Raw genomic sequence first — 20,532 nt, forward strand, 5'->3', positions numbered from 1 at the left:
TTTCAGCAAAAGAATGAGTTGTGCAAATCCGAGTTAGGAGTTAGGAGCAGTTGCTCAACATGCGTCTAAATTAGAATCTCCCTGTCAGGGCCTCTGAGATGGCTCAGTAGGTGGAAGGGCCTGCTGTTATGATTGGTGACCTGAGTTCCATCCCAGGGATCCACGTGGCGGAGGGATGGAGGGACAGAGCGGATGGAGGGACAGAGCGCGCGCACGCTCTACGTCTCTGTCTCTTTCTCTCCTACAAGTTGTTCTCTGACTTCTACATGGATGTTGTCACACACACACACACACACACACACACACACACACACACACATGAAAAATAAAAAGGAAAAAAGAAAGAATGAAAAAGAAAAAGAAAGAATTTCCATAATAAAATGACACTGTCCTTTCATAATCTTAAGTCAGAGTGATTGCAGAGGTGGGGCCTGAAGGAGCAGAGGCCAAACTTGAGGCTTTTCTACATGTATTCCACCACCCAATGCTAAACAAATCCCCATTTCAGCAGAAGATTTTGTTATTACCCAGAGAGACCACCTTCCCCATCCATTCCACTCCCCAGCCATCTTCAGGCATGCAAAGTAGATGTTGTAGTAATAAATAAATAAAGGAAAAAGACTTTTGACATTTTCTGACCAACAGAGAGATTGCTAAAAGCCGTTTAGATTCCTTTATCCAGGCAGCTGAGACAACTTTGGCCACAGTGTCCCCTGTGAGACAACGTAAGAAGCTCTTTTTGTTCCTGTCTTTCTTTACTGGGGACCTTTCTTAGGGGATGAGGGAACAGACTCCTCTTCAGGAACCCTAGAGGACTAGTCTTTGTGGCTCACCATCCTTCCAGGAGTGACAGCTGGGAGTCCTCTCCCTTTTGTCCTACCACCACTAAGGTCCCTTCCTGAGTCACCTTGGAGCAGAACCATGAATGGTCAAGTTAATGTCTGATGTGTACTTCATGTTGTTCACAGAGGCTGTCTAGACTGGCCAGTGTCTTCTGCTCACTTTGGAGGCAAGCTTCCATTTAGGTGCTGGGTTTTGCTCCTTTCTGTCAAATAGTAACAAAATCAACAGAATTCTTCAAATGGATCCCCAGAGAGAAGAAACAGTAAAAGAAAAAAATGTGTGTGTATCTACACGTGCATATGTGTATGCGTGTTTGTGCATATGTGCATATATATATATATATGCATATATATATATATATATATATATATATATATATATATATATATATATATATATATATATATATATGCATGTGCATATGTATATTCGTTTTGTTGTCTCGCATTGCTGGACAGGAGATGGAGTGAACCTTCAGGGATAAAGCGTGTGTGCTCCCTGTCCTCCACCCCAAGATGCAGTGCCTGCCCTCAGATGTACCCTGAAAGCTCCAGCTGGAGCTGCTAAATCCTGTCGCTGTCGGTCGTCCTGGTGCTTCCTCCTGTGCAATCCCTATTCTTCTCCAGCGCCCTAGCCCGCCACAGTGGGCTGTCCTCAGGCCCGGGCCAGGACGCCCTCCAGCAGTCCCGGCGCTGGCCTGCAGGTGCGCCCCGCCAGCCCCGCCCCGGCCGGCCCCAGGCCCCGCCCCCACACAAGACCCCACCTCGCCGCTTTCGTCACGGTGACGTAAGCCCGGCGCATGCGCAGTGCGGCCGCACTCCCGGCCGCTCGCTCGGTATTATGATTAGCGCTGGGTGCGGGGTTCCAGCGGTCGGGAGGGAGTTGTCGACGCCGCGGCCGCTGCGGACCGATGCCCGCCTGCCGGCTGAGGTAGGGCGAGTGCGGCGCGCCGGGCGGGAGCGTGGGCCGGGCCTGCGCTTCTCATCAGCGGCCGCCTCAGAGGGGCTGGGCGGGCGCCGCCGCAGGCGGAAAGTAAGTTGCGCGCTCGGCCCGGGGCGCCCTGCGCGGAGGACGCGGCCCGCGGCGCCACCCCGGCTCCGAGCTCGCCGGGCCTGCGGGCCTCGCGCAGTCCGGCCCTGCCCTTGCGGCCGCCGCGGGATTGCCGCAGCGCGGGAGTCGTCGCGGCCCCGCGCTGTACCCGCAGCGGGCCCGGGGCGGCACAGGCTCTGCGGGCCTCAGTTTCCCCGTGGGCCTCGGGGTCCGGCAGCTGTGCAGGGCGTCTGCGAGCGGCCGCCGCCTCACGATAACAAGGAGACGCGGTTGTCGTCTGTGGAGAAGGGAGCCGAGCTGCGGAAGGGGCAGCAGTGCGGCTCCCCGGGGACTGCTCGGATTATTTTCGGGTCGGGAGACGCCGTTCCTGTTGATTTCTTTCCGAAGCATTTAAAATAAAAACAAACACCTTGCTGCCTTTTGCTTGGATTCGGGAACCAGGAAAGTGGCAGCCCTTTTTGCTTAGGCTTCCTCGAGCTGTGTTACTAACAGTGGGATCAGCTACAACCTAGGAGCTTCGCTGTGAGTTCGGGTCAGGTGCGCATTGGAGTAGAATTTAGCTCCGGGTTCCTAAGACTATGGAAGTCAAGGGCTATAGGGCCTCTCGGTCCGGTTTCTTATTCTCCCTTCCATTTAAAAAGCATATTCTTCAAGTCTCAGGAGCCTTGGTGAAGCCACCTCGGCGCTTGAAGGGGAAGTAAGTGATGGACCGACCTACAGGTGTACGGCTCCTTCTGCAGTTTTCCCCAGATTACTGTCCGACATCAAAAGGCTCAGTTTGGATTCTTTGTAGGGCTTGGGACACTCTGTCCCAAATCGGTCCTTAACTCATCACCGTCTGTATCGGTGTAGTCGAAGCCTAGGTTGTCAAGGATTATGTAATCAGCTTGTTAATTTCTAATCTTGTTACAGTGCTTCCCAGATTTATAGAACCATTCCCTTCAGAAAATCTGTCTTCAACGTCTGCTTAAATATTTCTCTTGGAGTTGGGTTCTTGAAGAGGAATGTTCTGTATGTGTGGTGATTAGAACGTACTAATTAGACAGTTTTCTTTGAAAGAACACTGCATACATAGCAGTTCTTCTGTCGGTGGTTCTGTCAAATTGTCCCATTTCACAGAGCTAGGAATGAAAGAACTTGCATGGCATTCCCAAGGTCACATATCGAAGCTGGGTAAAAAGTCAAGCGCACGGCACAGACTTACATTCCCATCTTAAGGCTTCACAGACTTATATTCCCATCTTAAGGCTTCACAGACTTATATTCCCATCTTAAGGCTTCACAGACTTACATTCCCATCTTAAGGCTTTCAGATCAGAAACTTTCAAAGCCACTTTCAGTCTTTAAAGTTTTCCACAGCCAGTTATGCACAAAATTTCTCTTACCTTGTTAGTAAAATTTTATACTATTCTGGGTATTTTAATGAATGATTGCAGTATGACACATTAGTTTAAACAACCTTCCTAATGCTGCAACCCTTTAATACAGTGCCTCATGTTGTGGTGACCCTCAACCATTGAATTATTTTCGTTGCTACTTTATAATTGTAAATTTTTACTGTTATGAATCGAAATGTAAATTCTGTGTTTTCCAATGGTCTTAGGCGACTCAGTGAAAGGGTTGTTCAACCCCCTAAAGGGTCATGACCCATAGGTTTCGAACCAAGGGTTTAGACTAGCTAAGAACTCGAAAGTTGTACTAATTTTTATTTTTTGCTTTTATAGACCAGACATACAGATTGGGTCTTTATTTGGTGGTCATGTGACCTAGTCACATAATCATAAAAGGAAGTCTTTTAAATGTCTTTTAATTAAAATTGAAGGACATTTATATTGTTTTTACTGCACACATCTACACCAGTGAGGGTGCCTCCTTCATGTTGAAAGTGAAACTAAATAGAAAAAAACAAAAAACAAAACACAAAAACGGTTGTTTTGGGGAGACAGTGAGTGGCTATGCTTCTAAGCACTGGTATTAAATAAGATTATGATTTCTTCCTTTTTGCACCTTTCTGAGCATCGGCTCATTACACTGTCTAGGCTGAAAAGGGACAAACAGCCTGAATTTTCCAACTTAAACACATAGGTGAGAAATATTAAAGGCCTAATTTAACAGCATCTCAGCTACAAGCTGGAGTTTTTAGCTGAAATGTTTTTGTAAGAAAATAATTCAGCACCAAGCAGTACTGGTACTTGGGAGGCAAAGGTAGGAGGGGCCAGGGTTCAAGTTCAGCCTAGACTGCATAATGAGTATGGCATCTCAAGAACAAGAGTGTGAGATAACACACACATCTAATCCCAGCACTTGGGAGAATGAGTTAAGAGGATCATGAGTTTGAGGCATGGGTTTTTTAACAAAATTCTGCTGTTCAGAATGCAGACTCCCCATTACGTGCAGGCAAAATCTTAGGTCTACTTGGGTAGAAAGACTGAGTAGATTTGGGAGGATAAACCTTTGATCATGTATTCTGGGGTCTTTTATCTGCTTGGGAGGCCGTCTCTGCTCTTAGGTGCTTAGAACCACCCAGGTAAGCCAACAGGATTGGCTTTGGACAGGAGTAGAGAACCCCACAGAGCATGAGGCCATGAACAACAAGGGGTGCTTCTCACAGAAGGCCACAGCAGACCAGTCTTTAAGACTAGAGTTCCAGGCAGGGAGTAGGATGAGGTCAGTTGTGAGAGAACTCAGACCTAAGTGTGTGGAAGGGAGTCGAGGTAGACACAACACAACTGCACAATCTTTTAAGCATTTGTAAAGGAAGGAGGGTCTGGCACCAGCTTTGGGGTGTATTTGCTTTTTGTTGTAGTTTGGGAAGAGCCACCCTGTCAAATCTATGAGGTCTGGTGGCCTTGGGAGTGAGCACTGGAAGTGTGGTGTGCTTGGGATGGGCTGGCTCTGAACTGTTATTTTCACAGAATCATTTCCTCATCTGCTTTGCTGCACATCTGTTTTGGGTTGTGGCTTTGCAACCCTTGGGAAACCATTTCTTGCCATTGGTAGGAGAGAACCCAGGCTCCCTGAATATTCATCTCCACATTGTTACTTCAAGCAATGACCTTGGTACCTCCATAATTTGGCCTGTGTTCAGTTAGGCTCTTCCACGTGGTTCAGGCCTCTGTCCCTTTCTTAGGCTGTGACCCCTAATCTGCTGCCAATAGCAGCTCAGTCCAGGGCAACTCAGTGACAAGGCATGATCTGTCTATGGGACATGATGCTTTAAGTGCTCCCAGATGCAAAGTAAGAGGGCATCTATTTCTGCTCACCTCTCAATTGCAGATTTGCCTGGACCACTTATTGTTGGGTATGAAGTCAGTATTCTTAGAAGCATTGACTACATATGGTAACTGGTCAAATCACAGCCTCAGTGGGCCTGATTTTCTCAGTTGTTGACATGTAGTTACTTTCTCAGGCAACTCCTTGAAGGCTAACTGCTTTTGTCTTTATATCCCCAGGTGGGAGTCATGCCTGATACAGTATTGCACTCAAAAAGTGTCTTGGTCACTTAAACTGACTTTTATAAGCCTGTAAATGGAAAACGTGCCTGTTTAAACACAGTTAGGCTGGATTTTACCTGCTTTTTAGTCATACAGTTTTGGAGCTAGAAGGAAATCTACTCTGCCAGTGTATGTAGATGCTGTCCTCCATTCTGAGATTGGCACCACCACCTCTCACTCTCCTCATTCCGTGTGTCCCTCTGCCTTGCCCCTGGGCACTGTGTTCTTGGATTCCGCCCCTGCAGTGAGTCTTTTCTCTTTCGTCCTCACCATCCCTGTCCAGATTCTGGCAGCACTCAGTTTTAAGCCATTGATAATAATTTACTGGAGACATTTCTAGTAGTCTCGGCTGTCTCCCAGCTCAGTTTTGCTCTTTCATTTGGATCTTCATTTTGCACCTGAACTAATTTCTGAAGCCACCATTTGATTGCTGTTCCTTTACCTAAGACTCCGTTGGCAGCTCATGTCTGTTTTCATTTGTTCATGTGATAAAATGGTCAGTGTGTTCGGGTAGATGCTATACCTAACAGTTACTCTACGTACAGATACTATACCTGGGTTACAGAACTGATTAAAACAGACATAATTACTACCTAGTTAGTGAGGATGAGGATTAATGACTACATAGTCATACAAATTTGTGACACACAGTTGTGATGATAATGGTATAGGATGTTGTGCTGCCAGTGAGTATGGGGGCTGGTGTGTGACAGGAGATGAGGACAGCACTGGAAATGATCAGTGACCTTTAAGCTGGAGGAAAAGCATGAGTTAGGGCCAGCTAGAGCTGAGAGAAAGATAATTTGGTACCAGGCCCTTTGGATCTGTGTTTCACTTGTGATACTATACCATCACAGCATGCTCTCTTTCTATCACAGTAAGGGATCTCTCCTGAAAGCCTCTTCTCCCACTTCATGATTTCAGTTAGTAGCTCAAGTATGGACAGATTTCTCTGGGATGCCTTCTGTGAACCCTCCCTCCAAGGCACATTTAAGGGAAATAGCACCTCTATTATTATTATTATTATTATTATTATTATTATTATTATTATTAATTTTTATGTCTATCCCTGCAAGAGGTTGTAAACAGCCTGATGCAGAGATCTTCCTAGTTGGTGTCATGGAGAGTTGTTTAGGGGGCAGTTTGTTGTGGTTACTAGGGAGTGTAACAGTAGGTTAGGGAACTAACTTTACAGTTCTCAGCACTTGAATCTCTTAGGAGAAAGGCGGAGAAGCTGGAGGGGATCCTTGAGTGGCTCTGATCCCTCTTATGCTCTGTTTCTGTGTTGTTCTGTGGAACTGTCCAAGCTGGTGACTTTGCTGTACAGACAGTGTTGAAGGAACTTGCGTTGCTTCTTAGGCCCTTGGGCCTTAGACACCATTCCCACTGCTCTGCTATGTGACTCGGCATAGTTGCTGAAGACATGAAGTCCGGCTATCCCTAAAGTGAGCCTGTGGAGATGGAAGGAAGGAAGGAAGAGCTTACCAAGTAACACTTAAAATATGGAATCTTAAACCCACTACCAGCTCCTTCTCTATGTACCTTTGTATTGTCTTTCCCTCACTGTGTTGGATAGCTGGGAAAAAAGTCGTGAAATTTGGTTCACTATTTAACTCTGTTGGTTCTGTGTTGGGGAGAGTATAGTTTAGATTTTTAAAACATTTTCAGGATGACTTGTCTGTGAAAGTTCATTCTGGATCTAGGACAATGTGCTAAAATGTGTTCATAGCTAGATTGTGATGCTGTATTGTACAAGAGGATTGTGAGTCTCTTTAATGATGATGTACACATGAATACAAGCAGAGAGATTGGATTTTAAAGCTGGTGTGCTGGTTTACGTGGCTTTCTGTAGGTTAAGTAGTTTCCTGTTGACATGAAGGATTATAATAGTGCCAGAGAGATTTGAATGACAGTGTTTAGTCTGGTTTGGGATTAATTTATTCCTCTGCTTGATGAATATTTACCAATCCCCTTAAGAAGGAAACTGCTTTTTTGAAACAAATGGAGAAAAATGTGATTTGCAAAGTACGGTAAATTTGTACTTTGGGAAAGGATAAAGTTTTTAAGAAGTAACTAGAACTTGCTTGAACTTTTCTTGACTTGCTTGCCTGTTTGGTTTGGGAAGACTCTTGCTGTCCACAGATGTGGACAAGAAATCATAGGATGTTGTTTTCAAGTTGTTCCATTTTTAGGTGACCAGTAATGACCTAAGCCTAACTTCTACACAGTTGTTTGTTCTTTTTTTGTTTTTCTAGACAGGGTTTCTCTATGTAACAGTCCTGATTGTCCTGGAACTTATTCTGTAGCCCAGGCTGGCCTTGAACTGGGAGATCCACCTGCCTCTGCCTCCCAAGTGCTGGGGTTAAAGATGTGCACCACCATCACCCATCCAGTTATTTGTTCTAAACTTTCTTTCTTAACTTAAACATGGATTCTCAACATCTCAAAAATTATTTGTTAATAATGCTTATCAGGTGAGCCTTTGGTGGCACCGGCAGTTCTTCTGGTTAGTGACTGCTAGGGCCAACCCTTTCATGGCATGTCAGAATTGGAGGAGACCAGAAACCCACTTTGGTACTTTGGTTTCTCTGGGAATTAACGTTATAGGGAAGTTCTCGTCCTGGGTGTGGCCAGTGGGCCTGGAGCCCCAGGCAGCTCTCACCAGGCACAAGAGGGGCAGAGGGGCCTTCACCTGCCTTTGTGGCCCTTCTGTCTTATTTCTCATTAGATGGCAAGTGTGAGGATTTTAATAATAAAACAAATGTAAAAAGACCCTTATGTACATAGATTCCCAGTAATTCTGGTTCCTTTTTTTTTTTTTTTGTTTTGTTTTGTTTTTCGAGACAGGTTTTCTTTGTGTAGTTTTTTCTTTGTGTGTAGTTTTGGTGCCTGTCCTGGATCTCACTCTGTAGACCAGGCTGGCCTCGAACTCACAGAGATCTGCCTGGTTCTGTCTCCCGAGTACTGGAATTAAAGGCTTGTGCCACCACTGCCTGGCCTGGTTCCTCTTTTTAATTGTTTCAATTATATTTATGTGTACATGTGTGCTCATGCTTGTGCATGTGTGTAGGCTAGAGTGCAGCTTGCAGAAGTTGAATCTGTCTGTCCCGTATTGAACTCAGATGGTCAGGCTTGGTGGCAAGTGCCTTTGTATCTGCTGAGCCACCTCAGTTGGCCCTTGGCTTACCATTTTAAGTCACTTCCAAACAAACTGGAATTCATATGAGCAATTTGTTGCAGTAAGAGACATTTTTAAATTTGAAACAAGATAATAAAGAAGCCATTGGTTTTGCCATAAAATTCACTTCTATCTACACAGAATAAGGTAATAGAGTAGAGTCCTGTCTACGGGTAGTAATGGGGGATCTAATAAATTAACAAAAATTAATGTTTATGAACCTTTGAAATTAGTTTGAAACCTTTGCTGATCTTATTCTTGTGGATCCTAAATTTTTTTTTTTTTTCTTAAGACTTCAGATCAGCTCTTTGACAAGTTGCCTTTCCTGGGCATTTTCAGTACTTTAATTAAGACACTTTGACCAACTTACTAAGTAAATGGTTAGCCATGGAGGACCCTTCAGCATCAGCCTTCTTCTTCTTAGCCTACAGAAGGTACTTACTTATCCCCACTTATAACTTGACCAAACAGTGTTTCCCTGAGTCAGCTCAGCAAATGCTCTTCTCTCTGCTGCTCTGTTGCCTCTGCAGGAGCTTTGGTCTGTGGCTGCCCAGGACCTTCTTTGGTTCCCCCTTCTCACCCTGTGACATATCTGAAAGCTGCTGCTGGACTCTTTCTGGAGGATCCCATTTTCTTTACCCATTTGTAAGGTTCTAATGACAGGGATGGTGTGGTGTCCTCCACTACGGCCCAAACTGTCGCTTAATAAAAGTGACTCAATGTTCTTGCCCCCAGTCCAAAAGAGCTGTGTAACCACTCAAAACACAGAGCACAGAGAGCAGCCTTCAACAATATATTTCAAGGAATGTGGCCTGTTCATAGATCTCTTAATGTATTGAATGAATAATTATAAACAGAAAACAAAAATTATAATAATCTCTTTCTTGGGTTATAAAAGCAGTACATATTCACTAACACATTCTAAAAGAACAGGAAATCTTAAGGAAAATACATTCTTTTTTAAGACTATAACTGATTTAATATTTTAGATTCTTACAGTATATACATTCAAACAAAGTACATAGTTATTAAAAGTTGGGATGGTATGCTATGAGATTTAGTGAATGAATTTTGTGTGGGGGCGTGCATGTGCATGTGGAGCTAGAGATTGGCAGGCCAGCAAACCCTAGTAACCCACTTGTTTTTACCTTCCTGGTGCTGGGATTACTTATGTACAACCACATCTAGCTTTTTACATGGGTTTTGGTCATTGATGGTGCTTATATGACAAGTACTTTAATGACTGAGCTGTCTGCGTAGCCTCTGAACTGTTTTATTTAGCGATATACAGCATAATGTTAATACTGGGTAGACTGATTTTTTTCACCATTTCTATATTATAGACTTCTATGTTATTAGTTTTGGCATATTTGAACATTATAAAATGTAAAATGTTTGTCCTCATCTTTATTTTAGACATATTTAGAACAAGTTAGTTGTCCCTTATCTGAAAAGCTTGGGACCAGAACTATGTTTTGGAGTTTGTTTCCTGTTTGTTTGTTTGTTTGAAGGTTTTTAGAATGTCTGAATAAATATCATATTTGAGGAGTGAGATCCAACTCTAAACTTAAAACTCATTTATGTTTCATGCACAATTTAGACACATCCTGAAGATAATTTTGCAAAATTTGTAAGTTTGTTTGTGGAAATTAGTTTCATGGTGTGAAATTGTGTCCTGTGCCACTTGGATGGTTTGAGAGCATTTCAAGTTGTGGGGCTAAGGATATCTGACCTGTGATAAGGCTATTAAATCAAGAACATTAATTTTGCTAAGGTTTTTGATACATACACCATGAAATTGCTATTCAGAAAGTTAGCATTCAGCCCTACACCTGCACGAAAATTCTAGTGATCTCTTAAGTCAGAATCAGCCAATACTTTTAGTGTGCAGATGAATTTTCTTTTTCTGTTCCAGCATTCTTTTATGACCATTTTTAAATGGTCATCTTCATCCAAAATCAGAGAAAGAAGGGATGGAGAGTTAAAATGAATTTGACAGTGTTTGTACAGGCTTTAAAGGAGAGGAGTTTTAAAATATTAAGTTTAAAATTTCCTTTGACTTCCAATTTACATTCTGTGTTCCTGGGAAAAGTGAGTAATGGTGGGTTGGCTTTTCTATTTTGTAGTAATTTGCACACATAAGCTTTTGTTTAAGTCATTATTTGTTATGTCAGCACCTATGCCAGATCTGTCACCACACCAGTTTAAGCTCACTTACCCTCAGGTGGAAGTGATGGCATGCTTAGCCAAGAGGCAGGTTCTGCTAAGGTGGTTGCTGTTCACAGGCTTGTGACTTGGTGTCAGCCACCTCCACAGGTACCAGCACTGCTCTGCCTCACCTGCTCAGCATTATTGACACTGGCCTGGCTCCTCTGAATGTTCCAGTTACAACTTGATCTGCTTAGACAAGAGAAAGATTACTTAAGCTGGCACTTTGGTGATTGATCTGCATTGACCACACCTAGCTGCCTTGAGAGACTGGAGCAGGCCTCTGAGATGGCATTGCTGTCTTGTCAAGGGCTAAGAGTTCATTACAGTTACCTACTCAAAAGGAAATTTAGAACATGATAAAAAGTCTATTGATGTCATTCTTGATCAGGTCTTGTTCAGCAGCCATATTGTTGAGGTGTCAGAGTAGAGCTTTCCTGTCATTTCTAGGAGACATAATCACAGAGTAGATTTTCTGGTCTTCTTAACCGGCTTTCTGTCCTCTCTTCCATGATGTTCCGTGAGCCTTGTGCAAGAGTTGTGTTGTAGATGTATCCATTGGAGCTGGGCACCTCAAGATCAGTTGTTTTCTCTGCAGTTTGATCAATTGTGGTTTCCTGTCATGGTCTCTGAAATCTCATGAGGCCCCACCCCTAGGCAAAGAACTATAGTCAACTAAGGAATGCTGAGAGAATGAGCGGAAGAATTCATCTTCTCAGGGACCCCTAATTGGTTGTTCATTACCAAGTTGTCAGCCCAGAAATCATAACATACAAGTAACATTTAATGAACTCATCAGGCTGTGTGTGTGTGTGTGTGTGTGTGTGTGTGTGTGTGTGTGTGTGTATAAAATGTATCAGTAACAAAAAAAAAAGAGCCATGAATTTGAGAGAGAGTAAAGGGAGTCTTGGGAAAGGTTGGGGAGAGGAAAGGGAAAGGGAGAAATATTGTAATTGTATTTTAATTAAAACAAACAAGAAAACTTGGAGCATACTTAGGCATTCATTACCTTACTTTGCAAAGTCCTTAGATTTGGAGGTATGACTTTGCCTGTTAGGACATTTCTAATAGGAGTTATTGGCTTAACTCTTAATTTTAATGCCATAGAGATTCCATCCGGTGAGTGCAGCCTGAGGCTGTTGCAGCCCTATAGTAATTTTCAGCACCCTCCACCCCAGTGCAGAACTCTAGTTCTTCCATGACTTAGGGCCGTTGACTTGTTGTGGGTTTTGGTCTTTGATTTATAGCTTGTATTGTCATTCCCAGGAGGAGGAAGCACACTCTTAAAAAACTGGAGTATTGCTTGCTTTGGTTAAAGAGAACTGTAGAGAATTATATGATAGGGCTGTGCTCACTGTGCTTGATCTGACGTTCCTGATATATGAAGGATTTCATTACCATCTTCCTCTTAACCACTGTATCACTTTTGTTGATAAGGTTGTAACAAAAAGGCAGATCACCTTGGTAATATTCACTGAGTGTTATCTGTACCATGACTTCAGTTGGCTCTTTATAGGTGTATGTTTCAGTCTGGTTGATCCTATGAGTCAGGATTGTAGTTTTCATTTTTTGATATTTGTGAAAAAAAAAATACCAGCTTGTTTCTATGGGAAAGAAGGTTAAATTCAATGTCAGTTCAGCTTTGCAAAAACAGATCTTTTGGTTGTCTGTATAAGTGAAGAACTACTGGCCTAGTTTGTTTTGAATTTTTTCTGGTAGTTAGTACTTGTGAGAGACTTTGTGTAGAATACAGATTATTGATTGTCTCATTTGAGAAAATGTTATATTCTAAACAAAATGTTGAGAGTCGTAGGGGTAGCCTGATTGTTGCACATGCCTATTTTGTTTGATTCTCAGCAAGCTGTGAGTTTGTTCAGTTGTGTGCAGTATCATCTTTGATCACCTCTCCTAGGGGAGAAGAGTTGGAGGAGGTCTGTTTGACCCAAAGACCTCACTGTGGCAGTGGTGATGTCACAAAAAGCTCAGCGTTTCAGTGAGAGTAACCGTGGCTTCCAAACTGACAGTCGGTTTAGCAGAGGCTGCTTCTACAACTGTTTCAGCAGCTTGCAAAGTGTGTGTAGGGCCACCCACACTTCCTTCCTCCTCTCCAGCCACACCTCTGTGCTCAGTCATTTCTGCTTGCTTGAGCTGGGAGAGCATCAGTATATTCTTGTAACACCTACCAGCACTTGTTTCTCAGACAGGAGTTTCCATATCCAAATACTCTTGACTTAGTTAGCCTGCTTCATTTAGGTCTAGCCTAGGTATGTACATGTGTGAGCATGTGCCTTGCAACAAGGCTGCTTTAAAGGGGCTGGTTTCAGTGATACTTGCTCTTCAGAAAGATGTCAGTTCAATTATGGAGTTGTTAACGATACTGATTTTGAAGAGCTTAGCATGAGAAAAAGTTTATTTATATTCTACAAAGACAGGAACAATTAGTCATTGCATTTAAGGTATTGGCTTTATAAGAGTGTGTCAGGTTTGGTGTCCTCCAAGATAGATTGCAGGTGAGTTTTTCCTTTTGCAGTTTTGCATTTTCTAAATTTAATAAAGTAAACTATTAGTTTATTCAGTTTGTTTTTGGTAGAGAAATAGTTAAATAGTTAAAAAGCTCCCTCTCTATTCATGACAGTCATTCTCTGTTGCCTTATGTATTTCTGCCAGTTTATTTTAAAAATTGTATCTGGCTGTGTATCTAGAGAGCAGCTGCAAAGCTGTCCTGTCTGATTTATTACCAGAGAAAAGATACAGATGATTTTTTTTCTTAGTATATTCCCCACTCTTTTTTGTCAACCTATATATTATAATTGAATTTTTCTGAAACTAAACAGATATTTTTTTCATAATTGAAATTACAACACTAGAACAAAGGTGAGTGCTCTAGACCAAGGAGAATGGAAGCTGTATAAATGTGAGAGTGCCATAGCTAACAGTGCTGATGTGGCTGCTAGCACTGCAGCCCCTTTTTACTCTTTTTAAAAAAAGAGTGTAATTTCATGTGCATTCTGTTTTTGTCTGCATGTATGTCCATATGAGGGTGTTGGATAGCCTGGAACTGGAGTTACAGACAGTTGTGAGCTGCCATGTGGGTGCTGGGAATTGAACCTGGGTCCTCTGGAAGAGCAGCCAGTGCTCTTAACTGCTGAGCCATCTCCCCAATCCCCCCTCTTTTACTCTTGAAGTTAAAGCTTTCCATTCTGTATTTACAGCTTTGCTAGAAGAGTCCATTACTTTAAGATGGCATGATGATGCAGCCCTATAATCTTGGCATGTGAGAGGCTGAGGCAGGAGGATCTTGAGTGGAGGCCAGCCTGGGCTACATAATGATACCAAATCAAATAATGGAACAGGAGAAGCAAATACTTAGTTTTTTAAAAGGCATTTTATTGAAAACCAGACTTTAGTGTTGAATTAGCATTGTTATTTTCTGTATCAAGATTTTACAGCACTGCTTTTCTAGTTTGATGTGTTAGGAAAGCAAGAGAGGAGTGGAGTGAGCTCTTCTCTTGTGGTAGATGAACAGCCAGAAGGGAACAGCAGGAATACTGCAGCTCAGCATGCTAAACAGTGTAACTGTATAACTTGTTTGAACTGAACAGCCCTTAAAGGTTTGTTTTTATTGCCTTTAATTGTGTGCATGTGAGTGCAGGTGCCACAGAGAGCTTGAGTTTCAGATGGTTTTAGAGTTACAGGTGGTTGTGAGCCATTTGACAGAGTTCTTGGGAACTGAGCTTAGGTCCTCTGCAGGAGAAGTAAGTAAGAGCGCTTAACTGCTGAGCCATCTCTCCAGCCCCCTTCACAGCCTTTAGAGTTTGTGTGTTTGATTTAGTTTGATTTGGGGATAAAACATGGTGGCATTTTATACAAACCATGCTGGCCTTCAAACTCTCAATCCTCCTTCTGCCTTTTGAGGTGTTGGGCTTACAGACAGGGCTGTGTTCTTGTTACTGACATTGTCTAGTGAGGAAATTAACTGTACAGAAATTAACAGCCAGGTAACTTGCTGAGGGCCTGTGGCTTGTGATTGGTGGTCTGGATTCATGTAGGATAGTTTTCAGAACCAGTGCTTAACTACTAACCACAATGCTGCCTTGCCACAGAAACTGAAGCAGGCAGGGGTAGTGGGAGGAGCTACCATGTCCTACTTGGGGCTGAAGGGGCAGGCAGGCATGCAGGTAGGTAGGTCTCTCTGTACAGATCTCCAGACCTCTATGGTTAGGTAGCTCTGGAATTAAAGGAGTGTGACACTACTACCTGGCTCTGTTCTCAGTGTGGCCTTGAAATCACAGAGATCAGGTGGATCTCTGCCTCCTGAATGCTAGGATTAAAGGCATTGCTACCACTGCCTGACTTCTATGTTTAATATAGTGGTTGGCTTTTTCCTCTGATCCCCAGATAAGCTTTATTGGGGTGCACAAATAAAATATCACCACATGTGGGCTCACTTATTGCCCAGACACTCAGTACCTTTATCGTGGAGTGTGAGTTGTGTTGGCCTACCAGGAACATTCAGGCCTTTCACTTATTTGTGTGATGTTTCAGGTTTGTGAAAACACATAAGCCCACCTTGGAAAGGACCCCTTACTATGCTAGGGACTGGGAACAGTGTAGCTGCTTTGCTTGTAGTGATAGTTTCCTTTATGTCTGGTTGTCGATGTAAAGATGTTTCATGTGCGGTATACCTGTTGCTGGCATCATAATGTATTTCTGCCTTGCTTAGATGAGTGTCTTATACAGGTTCCTCTCCTCAGCTGCTACAGTGGGAGCTTGGTGAGCTTGTCTAGGGGCTGCTGGAGGTGGGATAGACTTTATAGGCAGGCTAAGCAGGATTGTAGGTAGAGATGGCTCAGATAAATTGAGCTTTGTTGTGCCTACCTTGCCAGGTGCATAGTCAGGATTCAACAGATGCAGGTTCAGGACCTTTTACCGAGGAGGTCTTTAGAAAACGGCTAGTGTTCTTTGCCACAATTTCCTTAAAGCTGTGATTCAAGCTAGGACTGAGGCTGGGGGGCTGGGGCTGGGACTTGGGACTTAGTGACAGAGAACTTGCCTAACGTGAGCTTCAGCCTCCTGGAGTGGAAAAGGGGGAAATGAATAGAGGGAGAAAGAGAACAGGAGGACAGATTGGCTGTTTTCTGGTTTGTCCTGTCCTAGAATAAATAGTTTTACTTGAAGCAAAATGAAACAAATAGAATACACTAAAATCATTTTCTTTATTTTTCTTTAGGAGAAAGAAGCAACTAACAAGTAGTGGTAACAATAATTTGGCATGCGGTTTGCAAGGTATGGCCTAGAGCCGGCACAGACTCACCTGCACCTCTCACAGCTACCTTTCAACACTACCACGTTCCATGTGACCAAGGCACTGAGACCCTCAGAGATCAACAATTTCTAAGTTGTGTGTATATATGTACATGTTTGCTGTATGCATGTGTGAAGGCCAGAGGTCATCATTAGTGTCTTTCTTGATCATTATTTAGCTGATCCCCCCAAATTTAAACATTTATTATTTATTTATTCTGTGCGCACATACATTCCACAGCTGTCTCTTTTGAAGGTCAGAGGACAAGTTCTGGGAGTCTGTTCTTTATTTTTATCATGTGAATTCTAAAGATAGAGCTATGGTTGTCAAGCAAAAACCTTTACCCTCTATGAAGCCATCTCACTGGCCCTCTCCACCTTATTGTTTGAGACAGAGTCTCTCACTGAACCTAAAGCTCATTGATTTGGCTAGGCTGGCTAGCTAGCCAGTGAGTATGAGCTCAGGGTCCACCTGTCTGCCCACCTACTCCCCAGCCTTGACATGCTGAGGTTTCATTGTGAGCCACTGTGTCCAGTTTCAATGTGGATGCTGGAGATTGAACTCAGATCCTTCTGCTGTGTGCAAGCACTTTACCCACTGAGCTTTTTCCTCAGCCCCAGGGTTAACTTTAAAAATCCTCAGATTCATTTATCTAATCTGATCAATTTGCCACTTTCCAGGAATACATCTAAGCAAAGATAATAGAGGGAAAGAATAAAGATGAAAAAAAATGGGGCAGACAGCCCAAGAAGCCTGTTTGAAGGTGAAAGTTGAATTTGCAAAAATATGCAGCATACACTTAGACAGGTAGGAACAGCTGAACCCGCAGAGTTAATTGAAGTTAAACAGAGTCTCTGGCCTAATATTTATGAATTGAAGCTTCTTTGGGGGACCTGCTGTCCAAATGCAGAAACACTTCAATTTAGATTTCTCTATTTATTCTGGTCATTGAAATTATTAGTTCAGATGAACCAGGTTAATACAGAGTACAGAAGAAATTGGCTCTTTTTCTAACATCTTTCTTACTAGTTTTTTAAGATTTTATGGGCTGTAGAGATGGCATAGCAGTTAAGAGCACTGGCTGCTCTTCCAGAGGTCCTGAGTTCAATTCCCAGCAACTACGTGGTGGCTCACAGCAGTCTATCGAGGGATCTAGTGCCCTTTTCTGACATGCAGACAGAGCACTCTTATAGTATATATAAAATTTTATTTTTTTATCTATCTGTCTGTCTGTGAGTCAGTGTGTGTGTGTGTGTGTGTGTGTGTGTGTGTGTGTGTGTGTGTGTACGTTTGTCTGTGCTCCTGAGTATAGGTGCCCATGAAGTCCAGAATAGGGTGTCAAATCCCCTGGAACTGGAGTTAACACTGGTTTTGGGAACCAAACCCAGGTCTGCTGCAAGAGCAGTAAGCATTTTTAACTGCTGAGCCATTTTTCAAGCTCCTATGCTGGCTTTTTAATTAAAATCTTCGTAGAAACAGGGCTGATTCAGTGTTGTTCTGTCCATTTACAGAGAAACAGCACAACAGATTGTTTTAAAACATGGACAGGTATCAGATGCCCTGTTGGATCCAACTCCACACCCTAGCCCTGCAAACTAGGCCAACTTTCTTCTTCTCTTTCTCCTCCTCCTCTTCCTCCTCCTCTTCCTCCCCCTCCTCCTCCTCTTCTTTTTTTTTTTTTTTTGCCTCAAAATAGGATGAGTCATCCTTGTCTCTAAGCAGTCGTGAAAACTAGGAAAGGACCATGTAAAGCTTGGTATGTGACTGTTGTGCAGTGCTCATTCAGAATGGCAGTGCTGAGTGTGATGACTGTGACTTCTAAAATATGGAACATGCTAGTGATTCTTGGCCTATTGTTTATTTTCTATAAATTTTTGAGGTGGCCCTAAGTAAGTGATTTGGGTAATTTTGGAAGCAATGATAATATGATAATGATTCCATGCATCTTTTTCATAATTGATTTAAACGTTTACTGTCTCAGTGTCCCAAGTGTAATGTGACTGGAGTTGTCAGATTCATCAAGAGTGGGCCTTGAAATCTGAGGATGTAGCTCAGTGGCAGAATGCCTTCCAATGCTAGACTTTGGGGTTGATCTCCAATACGGGCTTTGAAATCTGAGTTATGTTGGATTTTAGCTTTAATACCACCTGTCACTAGTATGTAGAGTTTTCTTGGCTTCAAAATGAGACAATCTGACCTCAGGTACCAGTGACACGATACAGTCTCACTTCCTTGAATGTCTGTGGTAGGATTTCAATAAGCATGGGCTTTTCTTCTGATCTTTGAAATAACAGTGAAATGTAAAGGAATATAATGCTAGTGCTTTAATGCATTACTGCCCCAGTGTGCCTAAGTTTTCGTTTGAGGTTATGTACACCTCTATCATTAAACAGCACAGATAGTGTGTCTGTTTTTATAGCACACAGCTGGGAAAATGCTCACCAAAGTAATGTGTGCACATTAATAGGCAACAACCTGTCTAGGAGGTCAGCACACTCTTCACTGGGTTCAGGTACTCATTTCTAGACTGGTGGTTCAGCTTGTAGTCTTTAAAGTGATATTTTAACTGGTATAATTTTATATATTTGTTTTTTTTTTTCCTGAGCCAAGGTAATTTATAAGAACATATTTCTCTGTTAGAGGTTTATATTTGAAAGATTGAAAATTTTAAGCATGGTATGAAATTTGGCTTCTAAAACCAAACACTCTTTGAGACTTAGATGGTCTGTAAAATTGCATGCCTATGTACTCTGGGAAAGTGAGCAGCCATGGCAGTTTATGTGTGAGTTAGAAAACTCTCATGGTAATGGGCACAAAGAGTTGAGTGACCTCCAGCCAGAATTATTTATTAACTACCTGCTATGTCTAAGGACTGTCTAATCCCTGCTGTCATGAAGCAGAGAGTTGCTTGGTAAACATTTTGGGAAATAAGTTGCATTTCAAATGTAATTAGATAGTTTTGATTGTCCTCTTTGTATAAGTATTGATTTAGATTTGAGGAGATGGAGAAAATGGTCTTCAGAAACCTTTAGATACTCACAGATTACATGGTATCATTGGAGATGCACAGACAGAAGGTACGAGAAGGCTGTGCTGAAGGGGCCTTTGTGCACCTCCTGCAAGTATGGCTAGTCTCTGGATGATGGGATGGTTGCTGGGTGTCTGACTATGTGTTTATTCTGTGTTTCCCTTTCTTGTGAATGCTCACCATGTTTTTAAAGACTGATGGAAGTTTACTTCTGGGTAATATTTATCATTTAAGCATAGCTTATCAAACTTGTCAGTTTCTTATTTCTGATGCCCCTCTACCCACAGCCCAATGCTCCCAATGAGCTGCTTTTTGTTTGTGGAAATGTGGTACTTAACTTCTCAACCTCTGTTTTGAACTGTAAACTCTTAAGTATATAAATAGGTTTTTAATAATGACCATAATTCATTTTGTATCTCAGTTGATGTAGGCTCTCTAAACAAAACCAACCAACAAACAAACAATTAGAAAGAAAAGAAATGTCCGTGTTGATTGTCTCTCTTGTTTTACAGGTATCCATTGCTGTGATGATCATGAAGGCCTTATTCCCAGCAGACACGCTCATATGAGAAGACCCCCTTCAAGCACTTTCAGTGTTTTTCCCTTTGCTGCACCAGCATGGCAGGGTTCAAGCGAGGCTATGATGGGAAAATTGCTGGATTATATGACCTGGATAAAACCTTGGGTCGAGGTCATTTTGCCGTGGTTAAGCTTGCCAGGCATGTGTTTACAGGAGAAAAGGTGGCAGTGAAAGTTATTGACAAGACGAAGCTAGACACCCTAGCCACTGGTCATCTGTTCCAGGAAGTAAGGTGCATGAAGCTAGTGCAGCACCCAAACATTGTTCGTCTTTATGAAGTCATAGACACCCAGACCAAACTGTATCTCATTCTAGAACTTGGAGATGGAGGAGATATGTTTGATTACATAATGAAACACGAGGAGGGTCTTAATGAAGACTTGGCCAAGAAGTATTTTGCTCAGATAGTTCATGCTATATCTTACTGCCATAAACTCCATGTGGTTCACAGAGACTTAAAACCAGAGAATGTAGTCTTTTTTGAAAAACAAGGTCTTGTGAAGTTGACAGACTTTGGCTTCAGCAACAAATTCCAGCCAGGAAAGAAGCTCACTACAAGCTGTGGATCTCTTGCCTACTCTGCTCCAGAGATCCTGCTTGGCGATGAGTATGACGCCCCTGCAGTAGGTAGGTGACTGCCCAGGGCCACCCACTGAGGCTCTGCCAGCTGCTGTTAGCTGGTTAAGTTGGTAGTTTATAACTGAAAATAATTCCAAAGAGAATTTTGATTATGTGTTGTTTTACTTAACAAATTTTGTTTCATAAATTACATGTGTTCCTAAGCCAACAGGCAGGTTATTTCAGACTTATAAGGGCAAATGTCTAAGAGTATTTTCAAGACAAAGA

At 42.6% G+C, this 20,532-nt stretch overlaps 1 protein-coding gene across 5 annotated transcripts in view; it reads left to right on the top strand.

Moving 5' to 3' along the window:
- The first annotated feature begins 1,640 nt into the window (after window positions 1-1,640).
- The window catches only part of Snrk (SNF related kinase), a 54,545-nt gene continuing 35,653 nt past the window's right edge, over window positions 1,641-20,532 (top strand). Inside the window, exons 1-3 of one of the 5 annotated variants that reach the window (XM_036192758.1) lie at window positions 1,641-1,773; window positions 16,004-16,059; window positions 19,619-20,313. In XM_036192758.1, coding sequence (XP_036048651.1) covers window positions 19,725-20,313 — 589 coding nt within the window. In that variant the 5' untranslated portion in view covers window positions 1,641-1,773; window positions 16,004-16,059; window positions 19,619-19,724. Of the gene's footprint in view, window positions 1,774-1,854; window positions 1,876-16,003; window positions 16,060-16,082; window positions 16,175-19,618; window positions 20,314-20,532 lie in introns of those variants that run through there. The other 4 variants (XM_036192759.1, XM_036192761.1, XM_036192760.1 and 1 more) reach the window with 4 other exon arrangements.

The sequence above is a fragment of the Onychomys torridus genome, chromosome 7 (genome assembly GCF_903995425.1).
Source record: "Onychomys torridus chromosome 7, mOncTor1.1, whole genome shotgun sequence".
NCBI classification, from domain to species: domain Eukaryota; kingdom Metazoa; phylum Chordata; class Mammalia; order Rodentia; family Cricetidae; genus Onychomys; species Onychomys torridus.